Raw genomic sequence first — 27,807 nt, 5'->3', positions numbered from 1 at the left:
TTAACATTTGCTTCATCTGACCAGAAGAACTTGTTCCACGTTTGCTGCGTCCCGCTTGGCTGCCATCATAAAAGCCAGTTTTGTGCACAGCTAACATTTACCTGAGCTGAGGATATATTCCACTGTGAAATAACATTTAAGAAATCATACTCTGAAATACAGTGCCCAACTGTGCACCACCTTGGCTTGTTTTTACTTTTGTATTGCTTTTACATCCATGTAGTTTTTTTTTTTTTTTTTTCAAAAAGCCAAATTTTGTTGATAACTAATTTTTAAAAGTAATAAAACAGCAAAACGTCAAGAGTAATTTGTATATATAGGCATTGGAAAGTAGAATGAACCAGAGTTAACTTCAGTCACTCTGATTTTTGGCCTTACTCAAAAAGAAAGTACTCAATCTAAAAATATTCTAGTGGAACTTTTTTTTCATAAATTAGCAACCCAAAGGCCAAATCAGCCGATGAATATTAGCGATGAGCTTCAGCACAGTGACCTCAGTCATGGTGATTTTCTGAGACTCTGAATTCTGCATTTTCATCATCTGTAAGCCACATTCATCAAGTACATAAAAAATAAATGAATACATGTACATGGAAAAGATAAAGGGTGAACTAGACGCCAGGGTGGAATGTTTTAAAATAATTTATTAGGAATTTTAAAAAGTTCTTTTTTCCCCCCCAAAATAAGGAATAAAATGACAGGGAAAAAAAAAAAAATCAGAAAAAGTTACAGTGTTGACAAGTTTTTTTTTTTTTCAATGAAACATTTAAAATTCCCGCAGCAGGTACAGCGAGTGTATCAAAATGTAAAACATGGTTATTTTGTAGATCAAGAGTGCTTTTTTCTTTTTCTTCAGCTAACATTTAAAGAAAACGTAACTTTATGGTGAACAGCCAGTGCAGCGTTCTAGTACCCCTCGTTTTGGTCTACAAATAAACAAAACAGAACAAAAAAAAACAAAAATAAAAACAGATGTCACTTTGCTACAGACTGTGACCTCCAGTGGATATGCAGTGCTGGAAGGTGCGGACGGCGGGGTTTACTATCCGCACCCTGATATAGATGTTAATGTACTAATAATAATTAAAAAAACAGAAAATCAGATTAATATTTCACATTTTGCAAATGCCCCCCAAGAAATACAGCACATGGCACACTGGAGACCAATGTGCATCAAACCACATGACACATTCACATGAAAATCACGGAGCAGTCCCCGACTCACGACAGCTCCTGCATGCAAAGTCCTTCATTTTCCTTCGCAAAACAAATCATTGGATATTAAAAATCAGGTAAAACATGATAACGTAAGAAAACAGCATGTTTCCTGACAGAGGAGTGTTTTCACACCCTCACCTCCCAAAAGCGGAAGGTGTTGTTCCAGACTCGGCCTCTTTTCCTGCTGAACTCAAAAGTAAAAGCGTCTCATCTCCAAGGAAGTCGTTGTTGACCTGACACACGATTTTACAAATGTCTGGAGAGAAGCGCCGTGTCGTGGCTGGTCTCACGCTGACAGACGAACTGAAATGTTCTTGACCTCCAGGCGGGCTTAAAACGCGTAACAGGTAAGATTCCCCCCGCCCCCACTTTCTCCAAAAGCCTCCAACCTCCCAGACACTAAAAACGGCAGAGCCCTGCCACCCGGAAATCAGTCGTATTTACAATATTTTACAAAATATTACAGTTCCTGAAGGCTAAAGGAAGTACAGATGTAGCCATGTTTTTGGCAACCCAGGTAAAAATGTGTAGAAATCCTTAAAATAAATTCATCTATTGTGGCAGAAAAATATTCTCACACTGAAGAACAGAGAAAAATCTAAAAACAAAGAATGTTTTGAATAAAACTGACGGAAACATAATTACTGCTAAATCTGAAAATGCCATTTAATAAATTTATCTGAAAAATTTTGAAAGAATTTTTTTTGTTGTCGTTTTTGTAAATATTTTGTGACAGAGTTTCGTTCCTCTATGCCACTCTTCAAAATGGGAAAGACAAAAGATAAAATGCACTTGGAGTAGGGCGGATGTGGGGCGACACGAGTCAGGAAAAAGGGATAAGAAAATGTTTAAACAGGAATTGTTGTTTAAGAGTTAAAGTCAGAGCATCTTGGCATCACCAAGTGTCCATAGCAAGGAGGGGTCAGCAACCTTTAAAATCTACCCAGGAGCAATTTCTGCCCTCAGTCCAGCTGAATACATCAGGTTTAGAATATTATCTGACCTTTTTTAAAAAAAAAACATCTTGCAACTTTTGATAAATATCTACTAAAGAAAATTTGTCATAATTTTTTTTAAAGAGAACCCATTTAATTCCTGTTTTTTAGTTTTAATATAAAGAAAAACATCAAACTTTGTCAAAAGATAATGGCTACATTTTCTTATATGGAATGTTGATATTTGCAGTTTCCAGCTCAGCAATAAGAAAAATAAAATCTAAATAAAAATAAGTACGACTTTCGGAGTCATTCTGCTGTGGGAATCAAACGTAATTATTCCGTGAAGAGAAAATGAAAACTCGCTAAAACCTGCATTTGTTTACATACATTTTTAAAACTTCAGTTGTTTCTTAACCCTGAACTAGACGCTATCCACATGCATCCTGCTTGTTTGGTGGATGCCCTTTTTTTTCCCCACCCAACAAATAGATGTACTCAAATTACACGTTGGATTTTTCTGCATTCTTTGGCGTGAGACGATACCACTGCGATAAAAGATGACTATAATTTAAAGCTTTTTAAATACTTTTCCTGGGGCCCAATAAGTCTGTCCGCACTGTTCGATGGTAATTAGTGTAACAACTCATGGTTAAAATCTACCAAGATATACAATTCCTGGCGTTATTTCAAAACATTAGTTTTACGTGTTGACATTCAGTGTAAAATAGAGAAATGTACAGTCATTTTACAGCTTCAAAACAAGCATGTTGGAGATCTAAACTAGCCTTCTCTCAGAGAGATCACTTTTTGGAGAGGACAAGTAGCTAAATAAAATACAGCTAAAACAAAAAACAGCATGACAAAAACAACAAAAATACAGCATTCGAATGTGTTGCTATAACATGTAGTGATAAGTTTCTTTTTCTCTTTTTTTTTTTTAAGTTTGCTTCATTTGCAAAAAAGGTGGAGTTTAGTGAGGTGTCAGTAAGGTGGGCAGGACGCGGCTGACACCGGGCGAGGTGGGGCGACTGTCCGGCCACCCGAACGCAGCAGAGGAGACGTGGACTGGACAGAGACGGACCAGATCAGCTCCGACGTAGTTTCAACTCCTTCCAGCTGTCAGTCTACGGCTCTGCACTGACACACAAAGCAGAGCCGGATTACTCACAGGTCGGCCAAACCGGGGCTGTCTAATTTGCTGCGCCTCGAGAGGCAGAAGCTAGCGCGGCGGACCGACTCACGCTCTCAGTGATAGCCGTTAGTGAAGGCGGTGGCAATCAGAGGGCCCTGTGGGAGCAAGCACGCCAGGTTAGAGTTTGCCGGTAGACAAAATGCGCACTTTGATTTTAATCTCTTCTAATGTGTCGGATTATTAAAACAGCTGCTGCACCGGATCAAAAAAAACAACAAAAAAAAAACAAAACAATCCGTGCTGTTTGGTTGAAGAGGTGGACCAGGCGTGCACCGATTGCAGCCGTCAGGCCGATCACCGATCTCTAAAAAGCCTCACCTGCCAATTAGGATTTTGGCAAATTTATTTGTCTGAAAGATCGTAGATATAGCAACAAAGTTGGCAAATTGGCAACTGTAGGGTGACAATTGTTAACCATGAATATAGTAGGGCTGGACGATGTGACTGAGAAACATATCACGATGTAAAGGTTTCATATCAATCGATATCGGTGACTATTGGTTAATTTTTTGTTTTAAATATCTAAAATACTGCCAAACCATTATTTATTTTTAAGTAATTTTGAGGGACAGTAACAAAATCTTAAACTGCTGCTGCGCAAGTTACTCTACAAACTGTTGCTAGGTAACCAAAGAGTGACTCAGCTGATATCACCAAGCTTGCTTAGCTAGCCGCGAGAGATTGAGCGGCTAAAGTTTATCCTCTGCTGGAACATTAGTCGATAGCTACGCTAAGAGATAAGTTCTGGAGAAGTTTAAAACGGGTTAGGTTATCAAACAATATCCTAAGCTAACCTGTGCTAACTCGCAGAGCACTGGAAATGGAAAAGGTTTGGCACAACTGCAGGCCTGCCACGATACGGACATCCGTCTAACCTGAGCGAACATCAAGCAGAGAAGCAGCCAAAAGGCCTGCAGTGATTCTGCAACAGCTAGAGGGGTCCAAAGCTGAGGTGCGACAATCTGTTGTCTGCACTACTAGCTAGAAAATGCGATGTTTGCTTCCACATGTTTACTGTTCACTCCGGTCAGATGGAAGCAGCTAAACTTGGAAAAGTTAATCTCTCAGCAAGACAAACTTAAATCAGTTTAAATCAGCATGTTTATGTGGAATGGTCCACTCCAAGTCCAGACTCTGGGTTACCACAGTTTTCAGAGACTGAGTTTGAGCTATTTTTGCAATGAAGAGTTGGCAAAAAGTTTGGGACATACCCTGAAAGACCAGCAGAGAAAGGTGGAGAGGAGACGCACATTTTCATTTTTATTTCTTTTTGAATTGAAAACCGTGTGCTACTTCCTTCCACTTCGCCTTCACACACCACTTTCTATTGGGGTGTGAAGTAAGATTACAATAAAACACACTAATGTTGGAGATTTTGCTGTAATAAAAAATATAAAACATTTCAAAGGACATGAATGCGCTGCAGGGGCTTCTATTTCCGTCAAGCCTTTTCCAAAAAGCACCTATCTATTTTTATGGCAGAACATAGCAACCAGTGCTTCTGTAATTTCAATCCATTCGCCAGCAAACAATTTGCTCGGCAACAGTCGACCCGTTTGATCCGTGGAGCGAAGCAGCACCCTGCAGGGCTGAAAAGCGATGCAACCTCAGAGCCAAGGACTACGGCTTCTCAAGAAACGGCCACTTGAGGCTGTCTCACCACACCCTTCCAACAATACCATGAGGACAAGTCCAACGTGTTGTCCTCTGATTACACGTTTGAACTCACAATGGGCCATTCAAAACAAAAAAAAAAAGTTTGAAACCACAAGTCAGGCATTTGGATCTATATATTTTTACTTTTTAGCATAACTGTGTCCAGTTATTGTAGCTTTACTTTGGTATTTAATGGTTTTGGGCTAGACGTGTTAAGCAGGACACAACAATGACGTTGCACTGTGAAAAAGAAACTGTAAGCGGTGTGGATTTTCAGAAATTTACCAAGTTATATTTTTTACCTCTGAGCCACTTTCACAGCCTGCTGAGCAGAAATTCACCAGTGAGTCGTGGTAACTCACCCCCAAACTGTGGCTGAAGCCAGTGCTCGGGGCCGGGCTCGCAGCGCTGAGGTAGCTGCTCACAGCCGACTCCTGACTGGCCGTCCCGTAGAGGTCGGCCATCGGACCCGGGCTGCTCGTTCCTAGAAATCCTGCGGAGCGAGAAGGGGTGGAACCTGGAAGGGAAAGAAAGCAGCTTCACTGACGGACGACCCGCTAATCGCTGCACTTTATTTGGATTTCTGTGTTCTAGGAAATACAATGTTGTACCTCTAACGACTGCCGCCGCCGCTGCTGCCGCTGCCATTGGTCCATACGCTGTGAGAGGAATGGCTGAGAAGGCAGAGGTGGAAGGAAAAAAAACACAACAAAAAAAATCAAGGTTTTTCATCCCTGGTTCTGAAAAACCTGACATGCAACTGCAGTGTCACCCACGGATCTCACTCCAGTGACCACAAAATGTCATTTAGCCACACAAACAGATCATTTTAGCAGAGAACAATGGAGGCCATCTTGGTAACTGTCAGCAATCCTGCCTTCAGATGGAAGCCGAGGAGGATCGACAAACACAAACATGCAAACCAGAAGTGATGAGGTGATGTGCCGACATGTGGAATAGCAGACTGAGAAGATGCTGCTTGTAAAGTCCAGAGGAGGGGCTGACTGACCTGTGAGCTCAGGGGGGTGGGGTGAAGTCAGAAGGGGAGTCCTCTCTAAGTGGAATTCTAAAACAGAAACATCAGAGTGCTGTTGAGACACACACCGTCAACAACACACCAGCAAGGACAACACATACACACACATTAAAGGCGAGGGAGAAGCCTCGGAGGTGAGGAGCTGAATAAACAGGATGTCAGGAACAAACGCACAAAGCAGCTGAAGGATAGAACTGATGAACCCCCCACCAAAAAATGAAAATAAAATTTCTCCCAGTAATTATTCTGAAACGGCAGGAAATAAAATAAGTGTCACAAACGCCGTCACCCAAGCTAGAGACTCCAATCGGAGTGAGTGAATTCATACTTAAAAAGAAAGGGTTCTAATTTTCTTTGGTGGAAATCTAATTTTTAGGGTTATTTCCCAGATGATCAGCACACGTTCTACTGTAGCACACAGCCATGCCGTCTTTAACACACGCGCACACACACGCACACATGCACACACACACAGACACTGGTTCAAGCTAAGCAACGCCACTCCCTGATATTTACAAGCAGCCATTTACACTCAGTGTTTCATCTGTGGAGACATGTTTGTATTTGTGACAGTGCGTCTGCTGCCAGCTGCGATATGAAGCTGCTCTTTAGAGTTTAAAATGTGATCATGCAGCGCTAACACCTGGGAAGAGATGTGAAAAGACATTCAACTTGCTCTTACTGAATCACATGCAGAAGGTATTGCGATTATTAGGGGTGTACAGATTGCAGTTTTTCCAGCCGATCGATCACAGATCTTCTAAAAGCCTGGAATGCCGACTCCGAATTTGATCGATCTAATTTTTCCTAAGTTAGCAACAATGGGATGACTATCGTGCAGAAGTGACCCAGTGGTAAACCCGTTCTCACAGGAGTCAGACGTCAGCCGATCTCTCAAAATGAAGGAAATCGGGACCAATTTCTCAACTGGCCGACTTATCGAAGCATCCCTAGAAAGTATTATCCGAAAAGCTGATTCGTTTTCTTAGCATCTGGTATTAAGGACTAGGAATTACCTCATGTATTATTTTAAAAGCTAATCTTGCAGTGTGTGTGAATAAAACATGATCCTACAGCAGGGCTCTGCAACCTGCAGCTCCAGAGCCAAGAGTGTCTCTTTGGACCTCCTACAATGGCTCTTTAAAAGTGAAAAATGATAAATATCCAGCTAATGTTTTGTTTTTTGAATATAGACACTAGCAAGTGTAGGTTTTAGTATTTTAATTTTTTTTAAATGGAATAAGTGCATTAAACTACAACAGAATGACACTGAAGGCATCTAGTGTCAATCAAAATAAAGATATTTTTTATATCTATTTTTCTTGTCATGAGGTTGGAATCTATATGCTTTTATTTTTACGTAGTTATATCAGCGTCCCATAGAAGAAAATGCATCCATCCTCTTTTTGCAAAGAGTTTCACATTTTAATTTGTTTTAAAATCCAAAAATAGGAAATAAAATTGTGGCACTTTAAGAACACCACCAAATTTCCTGCAGCAGTGAATGTTTATCACAAATGAAAGCTGTCTTTTTGTGACTAAAGATGAGTTTTATTTAGTTGGAATGAGGGTGAAAACAAAATTGCCGTTTGGATTGTTAAGGTTGCAGACTCCTGTCCTGAAATCATGTTGTACTATTAATGCAGGACATCTAAATACACAGACACTCTGGGTGCAATGTCAGCAAAAAACTAAATGTGTTTGTATCGTCTTAAACATATAAATCAGGACTATAATCGCTCTACTGCTGGGAATAAGTTAGACCTTAGAGATGCACTGAGAAATCAGCCGGTGGCTGGGATCGGGTGATTTTCAGCTCGATTGATCCTGAGCAGATGTTCTTCTGATCAGTGAACGCCCCGGGCTAACGGGTCAACAACGTTGTTCATGAGCGAAGACGACTCAAGTTATCCAAATGCACAAAGATATATTATCAAAAACCATATTTTCCATGACCTATTTGCAGTTTATTCTGGCTGTGACAGAGTGAGTTTACAATTTAAAGCAGATAACAGGAAGGCTGAACATATTACAACCAGTTTTCTGTTCATCCTTTGAGCTGTGTGGTCGCTGAGCACATCAAAAGTATCGGAAACCTTTTGGAAATTAAGTAACAATCTGCAGCCTATACAACACACACAACTATTAACAAAAGATGCTAAATCCAGTTTAACGTGTCAAATCTGATTATTTGGTTTGTATTTTAATAAAACAGATTTACACACGCGCACACACACACGGCTTTACTCCACCCCTAACATGAATAATTAGTGACTGCCAACAGCAGCAAGGCCACAAAAACTGATTTAAATGCAGTTCTTATAGTTCTTAAAGAGGTCAAATAATTACAAAATGTGAAAATCACCACTAATCTGATCAGTGCATCTCTAAACATTTGTCTGTTTTAAAGAGCTGCTGAAACAGACAAAATATGACAATTTTCACTGGATTCTTTTAAATGTCTACAACGTTTACTTATTACCTAGGAAACCCAGTGAAACCACAGCCTGGTGTCTGGTAGCATTAAACAAATGACGTCTCATTCGTCACATTCACATATTCAAACAGTAAAGTGAATCTATTTGACATTTCTTCCCTTCTTTCACTTTTGTCCAAATGACGGCATATCTCCTTTGTAGTGGTTAGACACTGGGAAATGTTACGCTCTTGTTCTCCACCTGGTGTTTATATTGTCATTATATATGCAATGAATCACAACAACCTGAGTTTTTGAGCAGCAAATTACATAATAATTCACATATACACAACAACGTAGTTTGTCTTACTGTTTTCTCTCTTTTAGTTTTTACATAAACCAATTTTCTGAGTACCGTTTTTTTGGCTTGGATTGTCCAAACTATACACCGCTGTTTCTTTAATTTATTTTATTCCTGAGTTATTACGAGATGGAAACGTGTGTGAGCATGCTGTGATTACCAGGGAACTGATAGGTATATCCAGGAGTGATGCCCGCGTAGCTCCGGCTGGTGTAAGTGGCGGTCTGGAAGCCGGGATAACCTGCAGGGCACAGAAAAATCAGCGTAAATATCCAGATCCCTCCGTAAAACAATGAAACGCACCGGAAACATTAGCACCGGTGGAGGACGTATTGACTCAACACTGACGCCTTCATGAGTCTGTGGATGTAATTCCACACTTGCGCTCCGGATTTCTTTACAAGAACTGGAACGGGGAGCTCACTGGTTTAGGCTTCGGTTTCACTCTCAGCTGAACTCACAAAAAGCAGATTTTCACTGGACGCAACCTGATCTCAATGCCTCGGCTAGAAGAAACACCAGTAGGCACAAGAAGGTGTTATTTATTTTTTCTCCAAACTGTGACTGAGCATAACTTTTTTTTTTTTAAATGTTCACTTGCTAAGTAATGAATGAACTGAAAGACAGAAAGCACTTCTTAGTCTGAACAGTAGGTGGTAGCATTGGCATGGTAAGTTAAGTTTCTGGTGCTGTACAATAAAAGAAGAAAATTATAAGATTAGAAAGAAATATTTGAATGAAGAAGTGACAAAAAGTCTTAAAGAGCAACAGCAACAACAGAGAGGTTTCGGGAAAAGTTCCTTCAGTCTGAAGCTGAACTAAAAGGCAATCAGAAGTCTTAAGTGGCATTTCAACATGAAAAAAGTGAAAAGCAGGTGACATAACTACAATATTTACAAGTGGAAGGAAAAAATATATAGGTTTTGACATTTATTTTTAGAAAAGTACTGCAAGGATACGTAGTTGCCTTAATACTTTCTTAGCTCTGGTTGTGGTTTAGTTCCCCTGTTTCTAGTTTTTTAGGCTTCTGACAAGTTTTATTTCAGGATCGTCTTGTATTTACCGCCATCTAGATTCCCATCAACTCTGACCAGCTTCCATCGCCCTACTGAAGAAAAATGTCCCCACAGCATCATGCTGCCACTACCGTGTTGTACTGCAGCGACAGTGCGTTCAAAGCAGTTAGTTTCCTGCACTGTAACAATTCCCACATTTTGAAAATCATTAGATCATCTTCTTGCTAGCCTGGGACTTTCCACAATGGCTCTATAGCTAAAAATGATAACTAACTAACTAATGTTTTTAAATATAGATATATTAATATATGCAAGTTTTAGTAGATTTTTTCCATTTAGCAAACTCCTACAATTGGAATAACGCTAAAATTACCAGTTATATCCTTTATATGTATTTTTCTAGTCATTTGGTTGGAAACCATGTGCTTTTTAAATTATTTTTTACATAGCTACATCAATATCCAATAGAAGAAACTGTGTCCATCCTCTTTTGAAAAGATTTTAGTTTGTTTTAAAATTTAAAAACAGAAATAAAATTGTTGTTCTTTAAAAATGACAGCAAATATTTATCAAAAATGAAAGTGGAGGGTTTTTTTTAAAACTTTATTTTAACATTTGTAGCTCTAAGCTAGTTTTATTTAGCAGGACTCTGGATTGTTAAGTTTGGTTTACTCCATAGAAGTTCAAACAAATTACTCTGAAGACGATTGCTGGTGTGGCTAATGTGAATACTTATACAGCAAGGTTGTGTTGCTTTCATTTCTTTTCCACTGGTGGGCACAATTAAATGTAGTGCAGACAGCTACAAGCTGCTGAAGGCGGCGGTGGACATTATCGCTCAGCTCCCCCAGAGACGTCATGCGACCTTTAAGGCAGCGGAAACGGTCAGCCTCACGTGAGCCGCCACCGCGTCCTTCCTGACCCGATCGATAGCAACTCACCCAGCATACCGATCCCTAGCATGAAGGCGTCCATCCCGTATGGCATCACCCGAGAGCGCCCCCTGGCTGAGCCGGTGGGGGACATCACCTCCTTGGGCTGAGCTTTCTTACACTCCACCTGTTTTGGTGGGAACGGGGGGGGGAAGAGCAGGAATTAAATCGGCGCCGCTCGTTTTTCTGACCGCCGCGGGGCGAGCCGCTCACCATTTTGTTGTTGATCTCGTGGAAGTGGATCTCGCAGACCTTCTCGACCACATCCTCGTTCTCGAATGTCACGAATCCGAACCCTGACGCGAGGAGAAACAAGAACTTGTAAAAAACACACACTCACTCACTCACACGCAGACACACTAGGCCTCTCCTGTACAGTAGGAGAGCTAATAGCGTGCAGTAATTAGCGCTGTAATAGCCGCTTAACACATTGTCCCCCCTCCCCCACTTTCAACGCTGCTATTTTGCACTCATCCTTGACCCCCAGCCGCCCTCGCCCCCTCCTTCCTGAGCCAGAAGGACTGGGCAAAGCTGGTAGGTTGTCATAATCGATCAATCCCAGGGTGGGGAGGAGGTGCTTAAGGAGGCTTTATCCTGATCCCGATTAACAGACTGGCTAATTAGACTAGCCCCGTTTGTCTCCTCCAGCTCAGCCCACAGGAAGGAGACTCTTGTGGGGGGAGGGAGGGGGATCAATAGCCACCCAGGAAGGGCTTGGAGGAAGAGCAGTAAATATGGAGAGCAAGAGTGGAGCGCAGGAGAAACGAGCGAGCAGATCAGGTCGGCCTCGTCTCACCTCTGTGCCTGTTTGTGGTCTTGTCGAACATGAGCATGGCGTCGTCGACCTGGGGGGGAGACAAACAACACAGAGTGTTTTAGCGAGGCTCTCCGTCCTGCCACGCGGCATATTGCCTGACCTCAGCCCTTCTCAAGTTCTGCAGGGAGGCTCAGCAACAGATGGACAGAGAGGAGGAAGACTGGGGCAGGGGGAGGAGGAGGAGGAGGAGGAGAGACAGGTTACAAAGTGGTGGTCCGGGGTGGGAGGGAAAAGACAGGAAAATATGTTCACAACAGTTCCCAAAGCGTATGGTTAAAAAGTTGGACGCGGCGTCGTGAATGTCCCCCCATCCCTTACATGTGCCTCTCTTCTCCCTGCTAAAGTTTTAGATCTCCATAGAAACTGTAACAAGGGCCTGTAGAGAATGAATAAAAAAAAAATCCCCTTCAACCAACATCAAATATGCTTTTATGAATGTCGGAGAGAGAGAGAAAGAGAGACAGACAGAGAGACAGAGAGAGAAACAGACAGAGAGACAGAGAGAGAGAGAATCAACGCAAACAAGAAGCCAGTCACAGACAGAAAGGTGAATCCGGCAGGTGGAGACTCGATGAGAGCGGAGAGAGCTGATAGCGAGAGGAATGGCAACAGGTGGAGATACGGTGAAAGAGAGTACAGAGAGTCCTGTAAGAGGGAGAAAGATTGGGTCAAAGAGGGAAAAAAGAGCGAAGAAACAAAGGCAGAGGGAGAACAAAGAGGCCTGCAGGCTTTGTTTGTTGGCACAGTCAGCCAAAAGTCCTCCTCCTCTTCTCCCTTTGACCTCTCCCTTCGGCCCGGCCTCCCTTTATGGAGCAAAGACACAGGTGTCTATTCAACACACACACACACAGACAGACAGAATCTTATGTCAGAGTTGACCCAATCTTTCTGCTGACAGGTCCAAACTTCAGGCTGGACGCAGAGGTACTTGTAAACATTTGGTAAATTCATCTGTGCTCCTGCTCTATATTAAGTTTACTGGATAAGTTCCCCCAGAATAATCTGTCACAGTCACATAAGAGCGTTAGTGATAGGACACTGTGCGTGTGTGTGTGTGTGTGTGTGTGCGCGCGAACCCCTGAGGACATTTTGCCCACAGAAAGGTCAAAGGTGAGTGAAGAGTGTGGTTGTGAAAGGGGACCTTTCAAGCAGCCTCTCAAGTCAATGTTTGCTTCCATCCTGACGGTTGCTCATTACGTCCAGGTCTGCCTGTTTCATCTGGTTTTGATTCAGCGGGGAGAAAAATCATCAGAATTTGGAGCAATGAAAACTGGCCCAGAGAGTGCTGACTAATGCACACTTGCTGCTTAATAAGGAACGATAACGTAGCTAGAATAAATCCCAGCCCAACAAGGTTTCTCCTGTCTCCTGTGAAGTAAGAACATGAGCTGAGGCCTCACACAAATCCCCCCGAAGGACGTAAACAACAACATTAAACAGCCGCAAATGGAGTCGATTCCACCTCCCCGGCTATACTTTTTATTCTTCAAATGGCGCACGGCCAAACAATATTCCCTCTCATCCCCTTTTCTCTTTTCCCTCCCCACCTCTCATCTTCCCTGCCCATCCCTCTCCGCGCTCCTTTGTCCTCACCAGGACGGGACACAAAAGGTCCAGTGAGGCAGTCTAATCAGGAACTTCCATGGATGGCTGCAGCCCACATTTCACCGGCCATCCCTCGATATCCCTCTCGGCGAAAATTCATCTCGATGTTATGATTGAGGAGGGAGCGGCCAGGAGCTCGGGGCCGTATAGCTTCTGGCAGGGAAAATAAAGTGGCGCAACATGGCGTGCTGCCTAAAAGCGGCCCCTGCGTCGAGGCGTTTAAAAAGTTTGGACAACTTTTTCAGTCGGGTTTAGTAGCGTGTCGTCGGCGTAGAAGAGAATCCCATCACGATCGACTAATCTGTTGATGCTCGATGTGGGAGGGAGAACGATTAGGAAAGTGGCGTCCCATATGCGGATAACTTCTGAACAAACTAGCAAAATACTTGCGTTGCTTTGTTTAGAGGTATAATAGCCCTGGTTGCCCCCCCACCCCACGAAACCCACCAACACATAGTCGCCCCATCTTTGCCCCAGTTCCCTCTCCAAAGTAAGGCCCTCCCTCCCCGGAGCCTTTGTGAGTCCATCATCTATTCTCTGCCTTGCACAGTTGAACTGAATTTCGATGTGAAGTTCAGGAAAAGTTCAACAAAAACCCAGATTTCCAAAAACATAAATTTGGAATCTTAAGAGAAGTTTGTTGAGGTCGATTCAACTTCTTGTTGTTTATTTTTTATTTTTTTATTATTTATATAAATATGTTAAAAGCCCACCCCTAACTCAGCCAGCGGACTGATCCTAACACCCACCTCATCCCTTCTCCTTCAGAACAAAAAGCCCCTTACCCACAGAATTACTTGGGGACAATGGGCGAGCCTGGTCACCACGGTAACGGGCCAGAAGGGGGTTGTGGGTAGTAGCAGCTGTTACATCAGATTAATTCAGATTCTGATAATCCCCCCACTTCTTCTTCACCATCACCACACGCTCTGTACAAAACTTTCCAAGCCCCCCCAACTCCCTCTGCTGATACCTCTTTCACCCCCCCTCTGCCCCTCTCTACCCCCCGCCCACCCCTAAGTTTGCCCGTCGCCTCATTATTTCTTCCTTTCCCCATCCTTTCGCGCCCTCCTCGTCCTCGCAGTAACTCTTTCCTCTCCAGGCACCTGCTTGACTGGAAGTGAAGTTTTTCTCAGAGCGAACTGCCACATTGCTGTGATGTGCTTCGACTTTCTAAGCTGTTGATTTGTTTCTGTGCTGATGCCACAGAGAAACACTTGGAAAATGTTTTTTTTCTTGGGATTTGAAACAACCACGGCTTTCAAGGTCTCCAAAATAAATAAATATATAAATGTCACTCACCTTGCCAAACTGATCAAAGTATTGCTTCACGTCTTCGATGGTTGTGTTCACTGACAGGCCGCCCACAAAGATCTTCTTGGTTCGAGTCACCAGCTGAAAAGAAAAAACAAATCACAAGTTAGGCTTGTTAAACGTACATGGATTTCTACACAAATTTACCCATTTCATTTTGAGATTGCATATACTTCCATACGTCTGGTAGTTTTTCTAACATTGAACAAAAATGTTTTGTTCCACATTTGTTAAAACCGTCACCGTGCTGCGACAGAATGATACGAGACATTTGAGTAGAAACTTGACAAGACTTTCACAGTTGTCAGCTTTTTTAATAGTTATTCCGCCTCTTTGAACCAAGTTTCAGCTCTTGAAAGTATTTTTTTTTTAATCTTTAAAAATAAAAACAGTAGCAGTTTTAAAATTTTGGTTGCTGGCATTTAAACTAGACCTAGTTTTAAAAACTAAAGATGCTGTTACTGCATCAAGAACCCCAGTTTTTTGCACTTCTTTATATTTTTGAGTGTGCACATATCACAAAATATTGATGGTTAATATATCAAACTCAGATTGTGATAAAAATCTAAAAAAGTGAACTTATTGATGTAAAATTGTTCTACAATTGATGCAGTGTTTTTAGAAAAAAAAAAAAAATTATATTTTACAAATAGAATAGAAAAGCTCTAAACTTTTTCCACATTTGGGTTTCAATTTTTTTTATTAAGACTTCCAAAATTATAAACTTTTCCAGACAGCATAGGAACACTTCCTAAGAATGTTTTATTGGACTCTGTGCTGGTCTCGGATATTTTGGTAGTCTGTAAAACATGCAAAAAAAATGCAGCCTGAAATGGGACAACATGGAATTCCTTCTATGTGCACGGATCTTAAAAACAGACTAAAACAGAAGAGAAAGTTTGTTTATTAAATTAAAACTTACGGGCAGCAAGACCAAAGAGTTCTGTATTCTTTTATGAAAGACTGACTAAACAAGCCAACAATTCAGAAAATGTAGAAGAGAAAACTATCTAACTAGAAGATAAACTACTTAAACTTGTTGCCAAGATATAATCGTTGTTTGCACTTATTTGATTAAAGAAAACAATATTTTAATAAGATAGAGACCAAAGTTGCGACAAACATTGCAGCAACAACTTTGAAAGTGTCACTTTTCTTTGAGTTGTTTTTTGTTTTTCACCAACCTACATTCCCATGTTGGACTGGACATTAGCAGGTCAGTTTTTGACTGATTTTTTAATCTGGAATGTTTTGATTTAAAGCCCAAAAATTGTTGCACATTTGATGAGTAAAATCCAGGTGGCATAAAGTTGAAACATGCTGGTGGAGCTGGAGTCAGTGGGCCTGTTGGCTACAGAGACAGAGCAGTCTGCCACTCAGTGGCACCTGCTGTTGAATAGTTTAATGAAATGAGTTTTATGCAAACAAAACAACTTTTGGATGATTGTTGCAGGAATATTAACCGAACAGAGCATTCTATATACTCAACACTCTACAGAGGATGAACGAGGAGTTTCACCTTCAGCAGAAACGGGAAGGCTAAGGAAGTTGCTATATTGTATTTAACCTCCATCTGTCAATCCATGTATAGGATCTGGAAATGTTGGCAGCTTGTTGAAACACTGATGCAAAGTAGAAATATTTACATGCTAGAAAATACTCTGTTGCATTTAGCAATGCTAACTGTGCTAACAGGGCTAGTTGCTGACAAACATTATTGAAATATTTTTAAAAAATGTTCACCTCAAATGTTCTTGACTTGATAACAATGTTACTGAACATTTTTATTGCTGGATGTGGCGACTTTCCACCATTTTATACGTTAATAAAACCAGAGTGGAGAACAAAAATGTTTAATTTTAACCAAATTTCAGCTTACTTTATAGTAAACTTATAACTAAAGTTGAGCTGTGATTCAATTTCTGTTTCCATCCCTGTAAACCCAAAAACAGTCAAAGAATAACCAAAAAGATCACGTCTGACAGTTTCTGCTCAATTACGAATTACGAAATTATGAAATTACAAAATTATAAGTTACGATTAAGAAGAAATGGCTGCCGTGAACAGAAAAGATTACAGACGAGCATTTAAAACCGGAGTTGAGAAGGTTTTTGCCCAGATAAACTGTTGTGCGATGGCAGCGGTCAGATTATACTGCATTAGCTCTCGTAAGACACTAGAAATACTCAACACACGCAAACCAACTGGAAACAATTCGCAACAGGAGGAGACAATTCAACTCACCTTGGGCTGAGCTCGCCGAGGGAACGCCACCTTTGGGTCGATCTGTCGGAGAAAATACAGAAAAACAGGGAACTGCTTAACGACGGCCCACGATACAGAAACCTCCGGCATCAGAACATTCCCTTCTTTAAACGGTTCTAAATAAAATTGTAATCCATGTTATCCCTTTGTTTTAACTCCTGAGTTGTCTTTGGTGAACAGCACCTGATTTTTTGGACTCATCATGCGCTCCATTAAAAACGACACCATGAGTGGATCTTGATTTAGATAATTTTAATAAATTAAGCTGTTGGGAATATTATTTGAAATATGTCTGTCTGGTTAATTCTGAGTTCTCACGTCAAGAACAAAGCAAATGACTGAAGCATTTTGTCGACATATCAAAGAGAGTAACTCCTCCTGTCAAAGTCGTGCTTTCTGACACACAAATAGAAACAACTAAAACATTTATGTGGTTAATGCCCCTTTGAAACACATTATTAATGACTGAAAACATGTAAATAGTGGAAACCTCTTCTTTGAAGTGATTATGGATCTGTAGTAATTTGTGATTTTTTGTTTTGTTTTTGTCTTTAATCTTTTCTCCCTCCATCATCATAAAATGCACCATAACATCAGAAAATTAGCCCAGAGTTTAATTTAGGGCTTAGTAAAGATTTTTTTTTATTTTTTTATGCAAGCTTGGAAGCAGTTCAATTCAAACGTGACTGCTTAAATTATTGTGAAAATTATAAAATGCGTGAAATAAAGTGTTTCTTTATAAATTCCTGGAATGCGTTTCTATTATTTCGATTCATTTATTTTACAAATAATTCAAAACGGATGATGAAACCTATCTTAGATTGTTTGTTTCATTAAGCCTGCACATGTTAATTTTCCCTTTTCATAATTTAGGAGAATTTGTGCACACATGCGGGCGCTCAGGTGGATTGCCTGGGATCGTTGGCCTCGCTCATCGCCACCATGTGACATGTGATCTCATGGAATCTCACACGGGCGCCACAAACACAAACGCGCCTCACCTCCTCGGCGAGGAGGGCCCAAAGCGTGTCAGAGGGAGGGGGCTGGGAGGAGAAGACGGGAGCTGCCAATCACGCCGCGCTGACAGTACAGCGACCAGGTTTTGGGGTTTGTTCGATTTTTTGCAACAACAACATTATCGTTGATTATTCTGCTCTTTTTCAGGGGATCCGGATCCTCCTCTGCCTTGTAGTTCCTACTCGTCACTCCCAGAAGAGTGGACAATTAAAGCTGCAGTATGTAACTTTTATAAAAATACATCTTTTTTTTTACATATTTGTTAAAATTATAAACATGTTGTGAGAGTGTAGTATGAGACAGATAATCTGTGAAAGAATCAAGCTCCTCTGGCTTCTCCCAATGCCAACTACAGAAATACACAGATCAGTCAGAAAAAACCAATCACAGCCAGGAGGAGGGTCTTAGCGCTGTCAATCATGCTTACCCCTTGCTGCTTGCTACGCTACAATTTCTCCCCATCAGCAGAACCTGTCGTAAATGCTAAGGCTAGTTAGCATGTCCACCAATTATGGCAGATAAACATCTTTCCTGTAACGGTGAGTTGTTTATCCTCCTTTAACAGAGCGCGTACACGAGTTTGATTGACAGCGCTAAGATTTTCCTCCTGGCTCTGACTGGTTGTTTCTGACCGAGAGCGGCACATTTCTTCAGACGGCATTAGTAGAACTGGGAGGAGATAATCTGTCTCATATTATACCATCACAACAAAAGGACATTTTTAGCAAATATGTTTTTGTTTTGTTTTTTTTTATAAAAGTTGCATATTCCAGCTTCAGTTTTTATGTAACTTATCTAAACATTTCAATCTTAAAGTCACAACAAGCAGTGGAGAGGCCCACTGATTGGAGAGAAAACCACACCATGCCATGAAGATGCAATCACAGACAGTCTGTAAAACTGAAATCTGAGACCTCTATATTAGTCTATGCTGGTCTAATAGAGCTAGAGAACAACTAGACTACGCCACACTGTACTGCTGTTACACTAACAGACGGTACAGTACAGTGCTATGATTAGTCCTTAACCATGAAGAGGGTAGAGTTGAACTACAACAGACTGCTAGAGCCTCTATGGTAAACCACATGCGTTTACCAGAGTGAGGGGCATCGGTGATGCTTCTAACCAGAGCTGATGACACCGCGAGTTGTCAAAGAAAAACAAATCATTTTCTCTTTTCTTACTTCTGTTCTAGACAGCAGAGTGAAAACCACTAGATGCTAATTACTTTAGGATCAGATGCAGAGTCTACTGTTTAGTCTCTATTGGTGTCTAGACTAGTCTGATAGTCACCTCCGGTCACCAACCCTTCCTGATGTCCAACACTCCTGTGCGCGCACACACACACACACACACACAAACAGAAGTCAAACAGAAGTCAAACAGGTGGCAGCGCACAACACATCCGAGGGCTGGGGATAATGGTGGACATGAAAAAGATACAATAAACTCCTGAAGGATATCGGTTTGTTGTGTAGAGAGAGAAAAAAAAATAGAAGAGATGATTGTCTGCATATCTGTCTTCTTACAGCTGCATTTAACCCTCATGATCGTCTGCATTTGTACTTACCAACAATGTTTGCATGCAAATAATTAACCATCAACTTGCTTTAATTGTTTGTGAAAATATGTTTTTGTGTATTTGCTAAAGCTGTCACTATGACCGGATAGTATAATATGAAAATTATTGAGGTAACACTGTTTCCTCCCTGTTTTCCTACTGCCATCTGCAGAAATACCCCACTCAGCCAGAAACAACAAATCAGAGCCAGGAGGAGGGTCTTAGTATTGTCAATCATGTTCGTAAATGTGCTGCTCACACCCTTGCCCTTGCTCTTTGCTATGCTAGATCTCCTTCCCTACACTGGAGCCTACTGGGAATGGTAAGGCTGGTTAGCATGGCCACAAATGACGGCGGATAAACAGCTCCAGTAAACTGGCAATTGTGAGCAGCACGTACATGAGCATGATTGACAGCACAAAGATTTGTCCGTAGTGCTCTGAGTGGTTGTTTCTGACTAGGAGTGGTGTATTTCTGCAGATTGCAGTGGGACCACACAGCAGAGGAGCTTGACTGTTTTCATTAATCATCTGTGACACTATCACAACATTTTAACAAATATGTAAAAAAAAACATTTTTACAAAAGATAGCTACTGCAGCTTTAAGAAAAATAAGCAAAATGTATTCAACTTCTTGAATACTTGAAAGTTTCCATAATGTATCGGCTGTCGCCAAACGTTTGTGCATTTTATTGGGATTGTATATATATGGCACATAAATAATCACTGAATAAAATAAAAACATGTTGAATGCATTGATATTCACAACTTTTATGCTGATAAAACTACAAAAAAAAAATCATTGCTTTCAGAAGTCACATAATTATGAAGCAGAATCCATCTGTGAGCGAGTTAATCTGAGTAATAAGATTAAATGTGGCTTTTCTGTGAAGGCCTCACAGAAAAGCCACATTGGAGAATATTAGAGAAGAAAAAGCATCATGAAGACCAAGGAACCCAGCAGAAGGTTATGGACAAGCTTACAGCAAGGTTTTGGTCAAAGACCCAAAACTGAATTTTCTTTGGACCCACAAGCAAAATGCCATGTTTGGGGAAAGAAAAAAAAAATCTGAACACACTATTCTCATAGTGAAAATGTGGTGGTAGCATTATGCAAGCATGCAAAGGGATGCTGATCAGAGTCGATGGAGCTAAATGCAGGTTAATCCTGGAAGAAAACCTGTTAGAGGATGCTAACGCCTTCTACAAGGAGCCTAAACCTCCAGCAAAGGCCATAGCGGAAAGATTTAGGCCAGTGGTGTGCAAACGTTTTTGCCCCTGTGGCCAAAACTGGTTAAATCAAACCACAAAATTCAGTACATTTAAAATTTTAAGTTTATGTTGTAGTGATATTTCTCTCTTTATTTATATATATATATATATACACACATACATACACACACACACTTGCACAATAATAAATACAATTTTCATGAAATCTATTACTGCTGCCACCAATGATTAGTTTAGCGATGAATTATTCTATCAATTATTCTCATAATCAAATAATTGGAAAAAAATGGACAGATTTTTCATTTAACAATTTAAACTTATTTTATTAACTATTAAAAACACATGAAATGAAAATTAAACAAATAATTAAATGTCATTTAAAAAAATCTAACATTTTATTGCCTAAAATGTAATAACGGTATGCATTGAGAGAGCTCTTGACCATTTGAAGCAAATGATGAATATTTACATATAGATTTTTCATCTGAAATGTAAACTGCATATTTTTTGTACAGTTTTGGTTTAATTACTGCTCTGAGTCTGTCGCTTTAGGAAATGTCCTTTTTCATAGTCAGTTCACCTCAGTTAACGATTAATCGATTATGAAATTATTTCAATAATCAATTAATCACAATTAACCTGATTAATCATCTCAGTCCTAAAATCCATTAATCCTTGAAGATCCAAAACATAAAACGGCCTTGCAAAGAAAAAAAAAGAAAAAATCCAAATTTCAGTGGTCATCAGTTGTTTTTCATTTTGTTGACAACATTTTTGCCGTTCTTTATTTGTAGTTGAGAGGAAGGGTTGGGTGGGGAGCGATCATCAAAATCATTTCAAGGGGCCACAAATGGCCCCCTGGCCACAGTTTGGACACCCCTGTTCTAGATAAAAAGGTTGTAATGGCCTAGTCAAAGTCCAGACCTAAATTCAATTCAGAGTTTGTATTTACAGATGATAATTTTAAAAATGAGAAAGGGCAGAAAAAAGAGATATTTTTTTCCAGATATGCAGAACTAAACAGTTGCAGTACACTTGCTAAAAGGAAATTGGGGGATGGGGAGAAGCAGCATCATTTCCCCTCCATTTTCTTCAGTAGTGTTTTGTTCCTGAAGTAAATAGAAGTTTTACCGAAAACTAAACGTTTACAGCGTAACGTCATGAAGACCTTACTGCGTTTAAACCTGTGTGGCAAAGTAGCAGAGCAGGAGCTGAAGCTAAGTCCAAGAGAGGTTTATGAAATCAGGGCAATCCCCTCTGACAGGCTACATCCCGGCTATACGCAACAGTTGGCCCACGGTGTCGCCTGCCACGGCCCGGGCTGGGTACGCACTCCGCGCAACCTGCCGATTGGGCAGCAGCACTCAACATCTCGGAGGAACAACTCGAGCTTGATGACTCCAATCCTATTAGTGAGGAGAGCTATAGTAATCACAGATGGGGTCATCCCACTCATCCACCCCCACTAGCAGCACTTTTTTTTCCCTGCTCAGCTCGGTATGGGAACAGACTGGGGGGTTGGTTGTTACAGAGATACTGATGTGTCTTTGTGCTAAACTCTTAACTGCGCAGGAAACTTTGTCCTACAAAGGTTTAACTCCTCAACGGTCGTCTCCGACTTTACAAACAGCGGGAAGTTCCAAGGACGCCCCCCCTCTAAACCCCCCCAAACCTCCCGAAAGGGTAACAAGCTGCGCATTAGTTGCATAAATCACAGCAGACCCGGCCCGCCGTATAGCACACTGGTCAGAACCGGTCCGCATCTGTCCTCCAACACAATAAGCCCCAATAAATTCCTGTGCAGCACTGTACTTGCTCTTTAGCCTCGCGGCTGTGCAAAGCTCTTTTAATTCCAGCGCCGGAGTGGTTCACTCGGTCACAGCGTGGCACATTCTTTCTGTTGCCACTGGAGAACTTTTCTCTCTCTCCTCCCTAACAGGATAACCTGCCTGCATGGGGGGTGTGGAGGGGGGCAGCGCAGGGCGAGCGGTCTAAAAAGACCTACTCCATCAACCCCTGTGATTGATCACTGAGCCTTCTCCTCGCCCGGCTAACGGAGGCCACTGCAGACCTCCCGGCACACTTGAAACACAAAGCGTTCACACTTTTTTTTTTTTCCACATTTTGTCAGGTTATAACCACAAACTTTGACTAACTTTGTTGGAATTGTGTGCAACAGACCAACACACACGGTAAATTTATGTATTTCCTTACAAATAAAAACTAAATAAAGACCCTTTAGCTCTAATACATCCAAACCAAACTAGTCGTTTGGGTTAAAAAGGTTGTCCTGCTCAGATGAAACTAAAACTTTTTACATGTATCAAAAATTACAACAGATTTTACCACCATCCTCACTAGGAGCTGGATTGGGCAATTGTCGTATCATTTATCATGTATCGTGATAAATTTCTTGTCATAAGATTTTTGATTTACCGTTGTCACGATAAATTCGAGCTAATGTAAAAACAAAACAAAAAAAAAACAGACCAAGATGTTATTGTTGGCATTTTCTCCACTACTTTTTCCACCAGAGCGTCAATAAATATAAGTTCAAAAATATGACTAAATGAAGTCTCTACACGCAGGTTAGTGACATAAACCACACTTCTTTAAGTATGTGGCATCCTATTTTAAATAGCAATGTTTTTCATGCACAAAAAAAATGAAATAACATGCCTTTAATTCTTTAATTACACATTTATGCACTAGGTTGTGTTGGGATAAAACAGTGGTGTCCAAACTTTTTGGTACATGCATTTGTGTTGCTGCCTTTACTGTAAAAACACAGAACTAATTTTAAAAATGTTGTTGCATTTTTACCTGCTCAACACTAAACTAAACATGAAATATGTTAATGTATTGAACCACAAATAAATGTTAAGGAAAAGGAGCAATAAATCATCATTGATCCAAAATTTTAACAATGTCTCAAATGCAAGTTCCCAAATTATTTGGGTGGATTATTTTCTTTTTTGTAGAACATTTTTTGATTTATTTTCAGCAACAACTGAATATAGAATCACTTTTTCTCTAAAAAGAAGCTGTGCCTTAACCTGCTTTTCAGTAAAAATCGCTGAAAGTGTATGGTCATATTTACTATGAACTTAGAATAAGAGCAAAAAGCATGTTCAATAAAAGACAAACACTAACATTTTTCATGAAAAAAAAGCATTTGAGATGACGGTAATATCCCGAAAAAAAAGAATTTACATCAATTGCCCATTTATATCAATTACTAACTTAGCAGACGCCAGACGCGCTTTTGGGTCACACTTTGACGTCTAATATATAAAGTCCCAATGAATTACACTGAAGTTTGTGATTGTCATGCACCAAAATGTGGAAAAGTACAAGAAGTATAAAAACACTACAGGTGGGAGAAGTCCTGGCACAGAGATGGAAGTTTTTGTTGCATCACTGCGATTTAACTCAACAAACTTTCTGCAGCATGGCCTCCAGTGTTCAGGGACTCAGTTCCCCGTTCCCAAGAAATGACTGTAAATCATGCGTATTGGTATCTTTTGTCTTTGGTGACAGAGCTGCTCTTCAACTGGAAGTGGGAGCGAGAGGAGGGGGTGGGGGCATCGCTATGGTAATGAGCCCCATGGTGAGTTAGTGGCGTCCAAACATGATGGCGCTACTTGTCAGAGCTGTCGCGCCTACAAGAGACACCAAAGTAATACTTAGCAGCTAGAATCAGTCAGAGCTCTCAATCAAATGGCTTCCGCTCCCCTCACTTTTAAACTTGACAGACGCAATCGCTTGTCTTTTGTTAAGTTTGCCACCGTCGCCTTCTCTTGTGGCCCGCACTTATCTCCCAAAGACTCGTGAAGGTGAGTCGCCCAAAGCACAAAAGGGAAAAGCAGAAAATAGCCTGTGCTCATTTCAATACAGTGACCAACCCGCCACCAATCACCGCTCCCAACTCAGGCAGGGAGGCGGGGGCTGTGGTCCCTATGGTGACCAACAGGCCACATTGTTCCCAGGCCAGCCCACATTCATTACTGACAAAAAAGACACACACATACATACACACACACAATCAGTCCGCAACACAGTCCATTAATACATTTTAAGTTGCAGTTTGTACGGGTTGAAAAGAGCCCTGAATGAGCCGTGGCGACTTTTTTTCCCCCCCCTCCATCGCTAAACTCGCAGCTTTACTCCGGCTGAGATCAACGGGAAGCTCGCAGGAGTTTTGATTGTCGCTGCTTTCACACCTTGATGGTTTCAGGTTGCATTCACTTGTTCCATTGAGAAACTTTTTGTTAGGTCAATTCCACCCCTTGGGGACAGAAAAGGAGAAAAAAAACACAAGTCTTGGTTCAGTGTTCTGAGAGGCTCAAAATCAAAGACTGGCAGAGAATGCAACCCTGTCCCGGTTCCCTTGTTTCTATGGAAATTGACACTGGGTGACATTTTCTTGCCTTGTTTGGCAGAAGAGAGACGAGAGAGCACTTTCTCCCATGTGTCGGCTAATGACTTTATCATGTAAAGTGCTCCCATCTGAGGTGCGGCAGCAGATGCAAGCATGGGACCCGGACTGTGTATTAATGGCACCGGAGGAGGAGGAGAAAAAAAACAAAAAACCCTCATCAGAACACTGGAATCCCACAGTAAACACACTAATATTGTAGGAAAAGTTGCACCTTTCAGGAAGATTACTGGAAAAATCCACTAATCAAACATTGAGCCATGGGATTAGCCAGTGCTGGGAAGGAAACACACAGAGAACTCACTGTTTTGGAGTCCAGCTCGTGTCTGCTTTGGGCCAAAACTTTGTCCACACCAGCCTGATCGACGAAGGTGACAAATCCGAAACCCCTGCAGACATCACGGAGGGAAGAAAGCCGTTACTGACGCAAGGACCCGACGTGGATGTCTGATGGTGCGTTTTATGAGCAGAGAGGAATCGAGCGGCCGGGGGTGGGGGGGTCAGATAAACTTTCAGCTCTTTCGGCGGGTTGAAGCCGGGACTCACGGCGGCTCCCTCACCTCGAGCGCTTAGTAACCGGATCTCGCATCACCATACACTCTTTCACCTCGCCGTACTTGCAGAAGTACTCCTTCAGGCCCTCTGAGACAGAAACAGAAACAAGACGAGTTTGGGAAGGAGCAGACATGCTGCGAATGAGGTCAACAAGTAGGAGGAGAAGTTTGGAGAATTCGGAAGAGAGAATCGTACATCTCAAGCCCTCGTATGCTTCCTGATCGGATTGCTCTCGAGCTGCAGATGCGATAATCTCTGGTATACTGCCGATACAAATTTCTGATTTGTTTAGTTTCTTTTTCTTTCAAGTCTGAGTTGCCAAGTCTCTAATTTTCATAAAAGCAAAAACACGTAAAAATATGTGACCTTAGAGATGTAGCAGTTTTGAAGCCATTGGAAAATGAAATAAATTACTAGATTATCTTAAGTTGTGAATCAAAGCATATTTCCTCAGCAGGAGGTGCACCGATCACAGTTTCCTGGGCCAATAACAACTGTTGATTTTTCCTCCCATCCCCAGATCTGAGCTGCCAAATTCATTAGTGATTACTTACAATTATTTTATATACAACTCATGTAAGAAAGAATGTGTTTCAATGGAAAATGGCAGCATTTTTAAAGTTATTTCCATTCATGAATCAAGGCATCCATCCTTAGCTCTCATCTGATTTTTAAATAAACTCAAAAATGTGCCTGTAGTTTATAGGCCAAAAAAAGTAGAATTTTTCAACTTTGACACACTAAATTAAAAATCACCAGTAATAAAACCACATTTTATTAAACCCCCAAATTTTATCAAAGCTTTTGGTTAAAGCATTTATAGACTGAATATAGCGGGAGAGCTTAGTTTTTGTGCAGTTATTAAAGAGGGAAAGAAATTATATATATTTTTAGAATTTGATACATAATTACCAGTCAGAGCTGTTCAAAGAAACAATGGCTGATTCCAGTTTCCAGTCGAGTAATCGGTGCATTTCTGCTTTAAATACAACTTTTCAATGAGCTTTATGAATCATGCAGCCTTTGCTAACTCTGAATGGGAGCATTCATTCAACAGAAAATATGAAATGTAAAATTAATTGTAAACGCAACTATAAGCACGTCCCGCTTTCAAAAACAAAAATACACTGCATTGATTTAATCAAACCTGCGCAGTAACTTAAAAAACAAACAAAAAACAGAAATCACAGTGACTTTTGAGCAGACACGGAGGTGGAAAAAGATTTACCTTGTGTAGTTTGCCAGCTGAGTCCACCTATGAACATTTTGCTGTGGAAAAAGTGAGAAAATATGCAGATTAACAGAGTCAACAAAGCAGCATTCAGAGAGCACAGAGCGCTGCTGCTACTTTCACAGCGCTGACAAAGTTGTAGCTGGGCTTTTCAGAGGGCTCCCGGAGCTGCAGATGGGTTTTCAGAGAGAAACATCTCATTTTAGCATGAAGCCTCTCTGTGTGGAGGTGTGCGAGTCTAACTCCGCACCTCAGAGGTCTCACAAGAAAGCCCGGCTTGTTTTCAGAAACTTTGAAAAACAAAGTTGCCGTGTTTTGTTTTTGTATTGTTGGTTTTTTCTCCGTTACCAGGGGTCATGAGGGGAGTCCGCGGCGGACAGGCTGCTCTGGCTCCCTTCCGTGTCCATTCCGAGTCCTCTCGGTGTGTGTGAGCCTGCCTGGGTGGGTGGGTGTGTGTGTCCGGGCCGAGCCGTGCGGGAGGACAGGCGGAGAGCGAGTGAGAGGAGCTGGGCGGGTTTGGCCCGGGGTGACAGAGAGGGGAGCGGGCCAGATGCAGGCTGGGACAGACTCCACCTCCTTCACTCAGTCCCCGCTGCGGTCCCTCTCTCATCCCACCTCCGCTGCCGACGAGGCACGCGGCTCCGGCGTCAAGCTAGATGGAACTAACCCTGTCACTTCCGGTGACGCTTTTCAAAGTAAAAGCAAAGTTGGAAAAGTCTTACAACTTAATGTTTTTATTCAGCTCAGCTGCTTTATTTTGTGGAAAATTATGACATTTTAGAGCTTAAGAGGAAAAAAAATTAGTCACTCCTCACAAGACTTACATCCCGATAATACCTCCAGTTGGGTATAAAAAATAAAAAAACTTTTAGGTTTTACTACACCGTACTTTTTACTTGCATAATTTTGTTATGAAGTATCGCTCTTATTTGAGCAAAATGTCTGGATATTCTACCCCAGTGTTTCCCTACCCTGATCCTCAAGCCACATTGACCTGCATGTTTTA

The 27,807-nt window shown here is 41.3% G+C and overlaps 1 protein-coding gene and 2 long non-coding RNA genes across 5 annotated transcripts in view; 2 read left to right on the top strand and 1 right to left on the bottom strand.

Annotated features, from left to right (window-relative positions):
• The window catches only part of LOC107836760 (uncharacterized), a 573,704-nt gene that overhangs the window by 366,087 nt on the left and 179,810 nt on the right, over window positions 1–27,807 (top strand). The window lies entirely within an intron of this gene.
• On the bottom strand, window positions 1,978–27,488 carry msi1b (musashi RNA binding protein 1b). 3 transcript variants are annotated; one of them, XM_007557005.2, is made up of 15 exons: window positions 27,150–27,488; window positions 26,799–26,839; window positions 25,576–25,657; window positions 25,320–25,404; window positions 16,746–16,787; window positions 14,490–14,582; window positions 11,562–11,610; window positions 10,979–11,061; window positions 10,775–10,892; window positions 8,978–9,058; window positions 6,014–6,070; window positions 5,616–5,678; window positions 5,367–5,521; window positions 3,398–3,443; window positions 1,978–3,293 (listed from the first exon to the last, which is right to left on the bottom strand). In XM_007557005.2, the coding sequence occupies exons 1-14, from the start codon at window positions 27,206–27,208 to the stop codon at window positions 3,402–3,404; spliced, it is 1,050 nt and encodes a 349-aa protein (XP_007557067.1). In that variant the 5' UTR covers window positions 27,209–27,488; the 3' UTR covers window positions 1,978–3,293; window positions 3,398–3,401. The 3 variants fall into 3 exon arrangements, with proteins under 3 accessions (XP_007557067.1, XP_007557068.1, XP_016529288.1); XM_007557006.2 differs by having other exon boundaries at window positions 1,978–3,288; window positions 27,150–27,208; XM_016673802.1 differs by lacking the exon at window positions 6,014–6,070 and having other exon boundaries at window positions 27,150–27,208.
• On the top strand, window positions 3,919–24,935 carry LOC107836758 (uncharacterized). Its single transcript, XR_001662711.1, has 3 exons — window positions 3,919–4,434; window positions 21,130–21,134; window positions 24,921–24,935. It is a non-coding gene; the product is annotated as an uncharacterized LOC107836758 (long non-coding RNA).

Source organism: Poecilia formosa, unplaced genomic scaffold (assembly GCF_000485575.1).
Source record: "Poecilia formosa unplaced genomic scaffold, Poecilia_formosa-5.1.2 Scaffold82, whole genome shotgun sequence".
Lineage (NCBI taxonomy): Eukaryota > Metazoa > Chordata > Actinopteri > Cyprinodontiformes > Poeciliidae > Poecilia > Poecilia formosa.
This window is presented reverse-complemented; position numbering and strand designations above follow the sequence as displayed.

What these genes read in the sequence shown, in the direction of transcription:
- msi1b (XM_007557005.2), bottom strand. Translation starts at nt 27,208, where the DNA reads ATGGACACGGAAGGGAGCCAGAGCAGCCTGTCCGCCGCGGACTCCCCT. An exon ending in GACTCCCCTCATGACCCCTG is followed by an intron (nt 26,840 to 27,149) that starts GTAACGGAGAAA and finishes CTTTTTCCACAG; the next exon opens with CAAAATGTTCATAGGTGGAC. An exon ending in ACTTTGATCAGTTTGGCAAG is followed by an intron (nt 11,611 to 14,489) that starts GTGAGTGACATT and finishes TCTCCCCCCCAG; the next exon opens with GTCGACGACGCCATGCTCAT.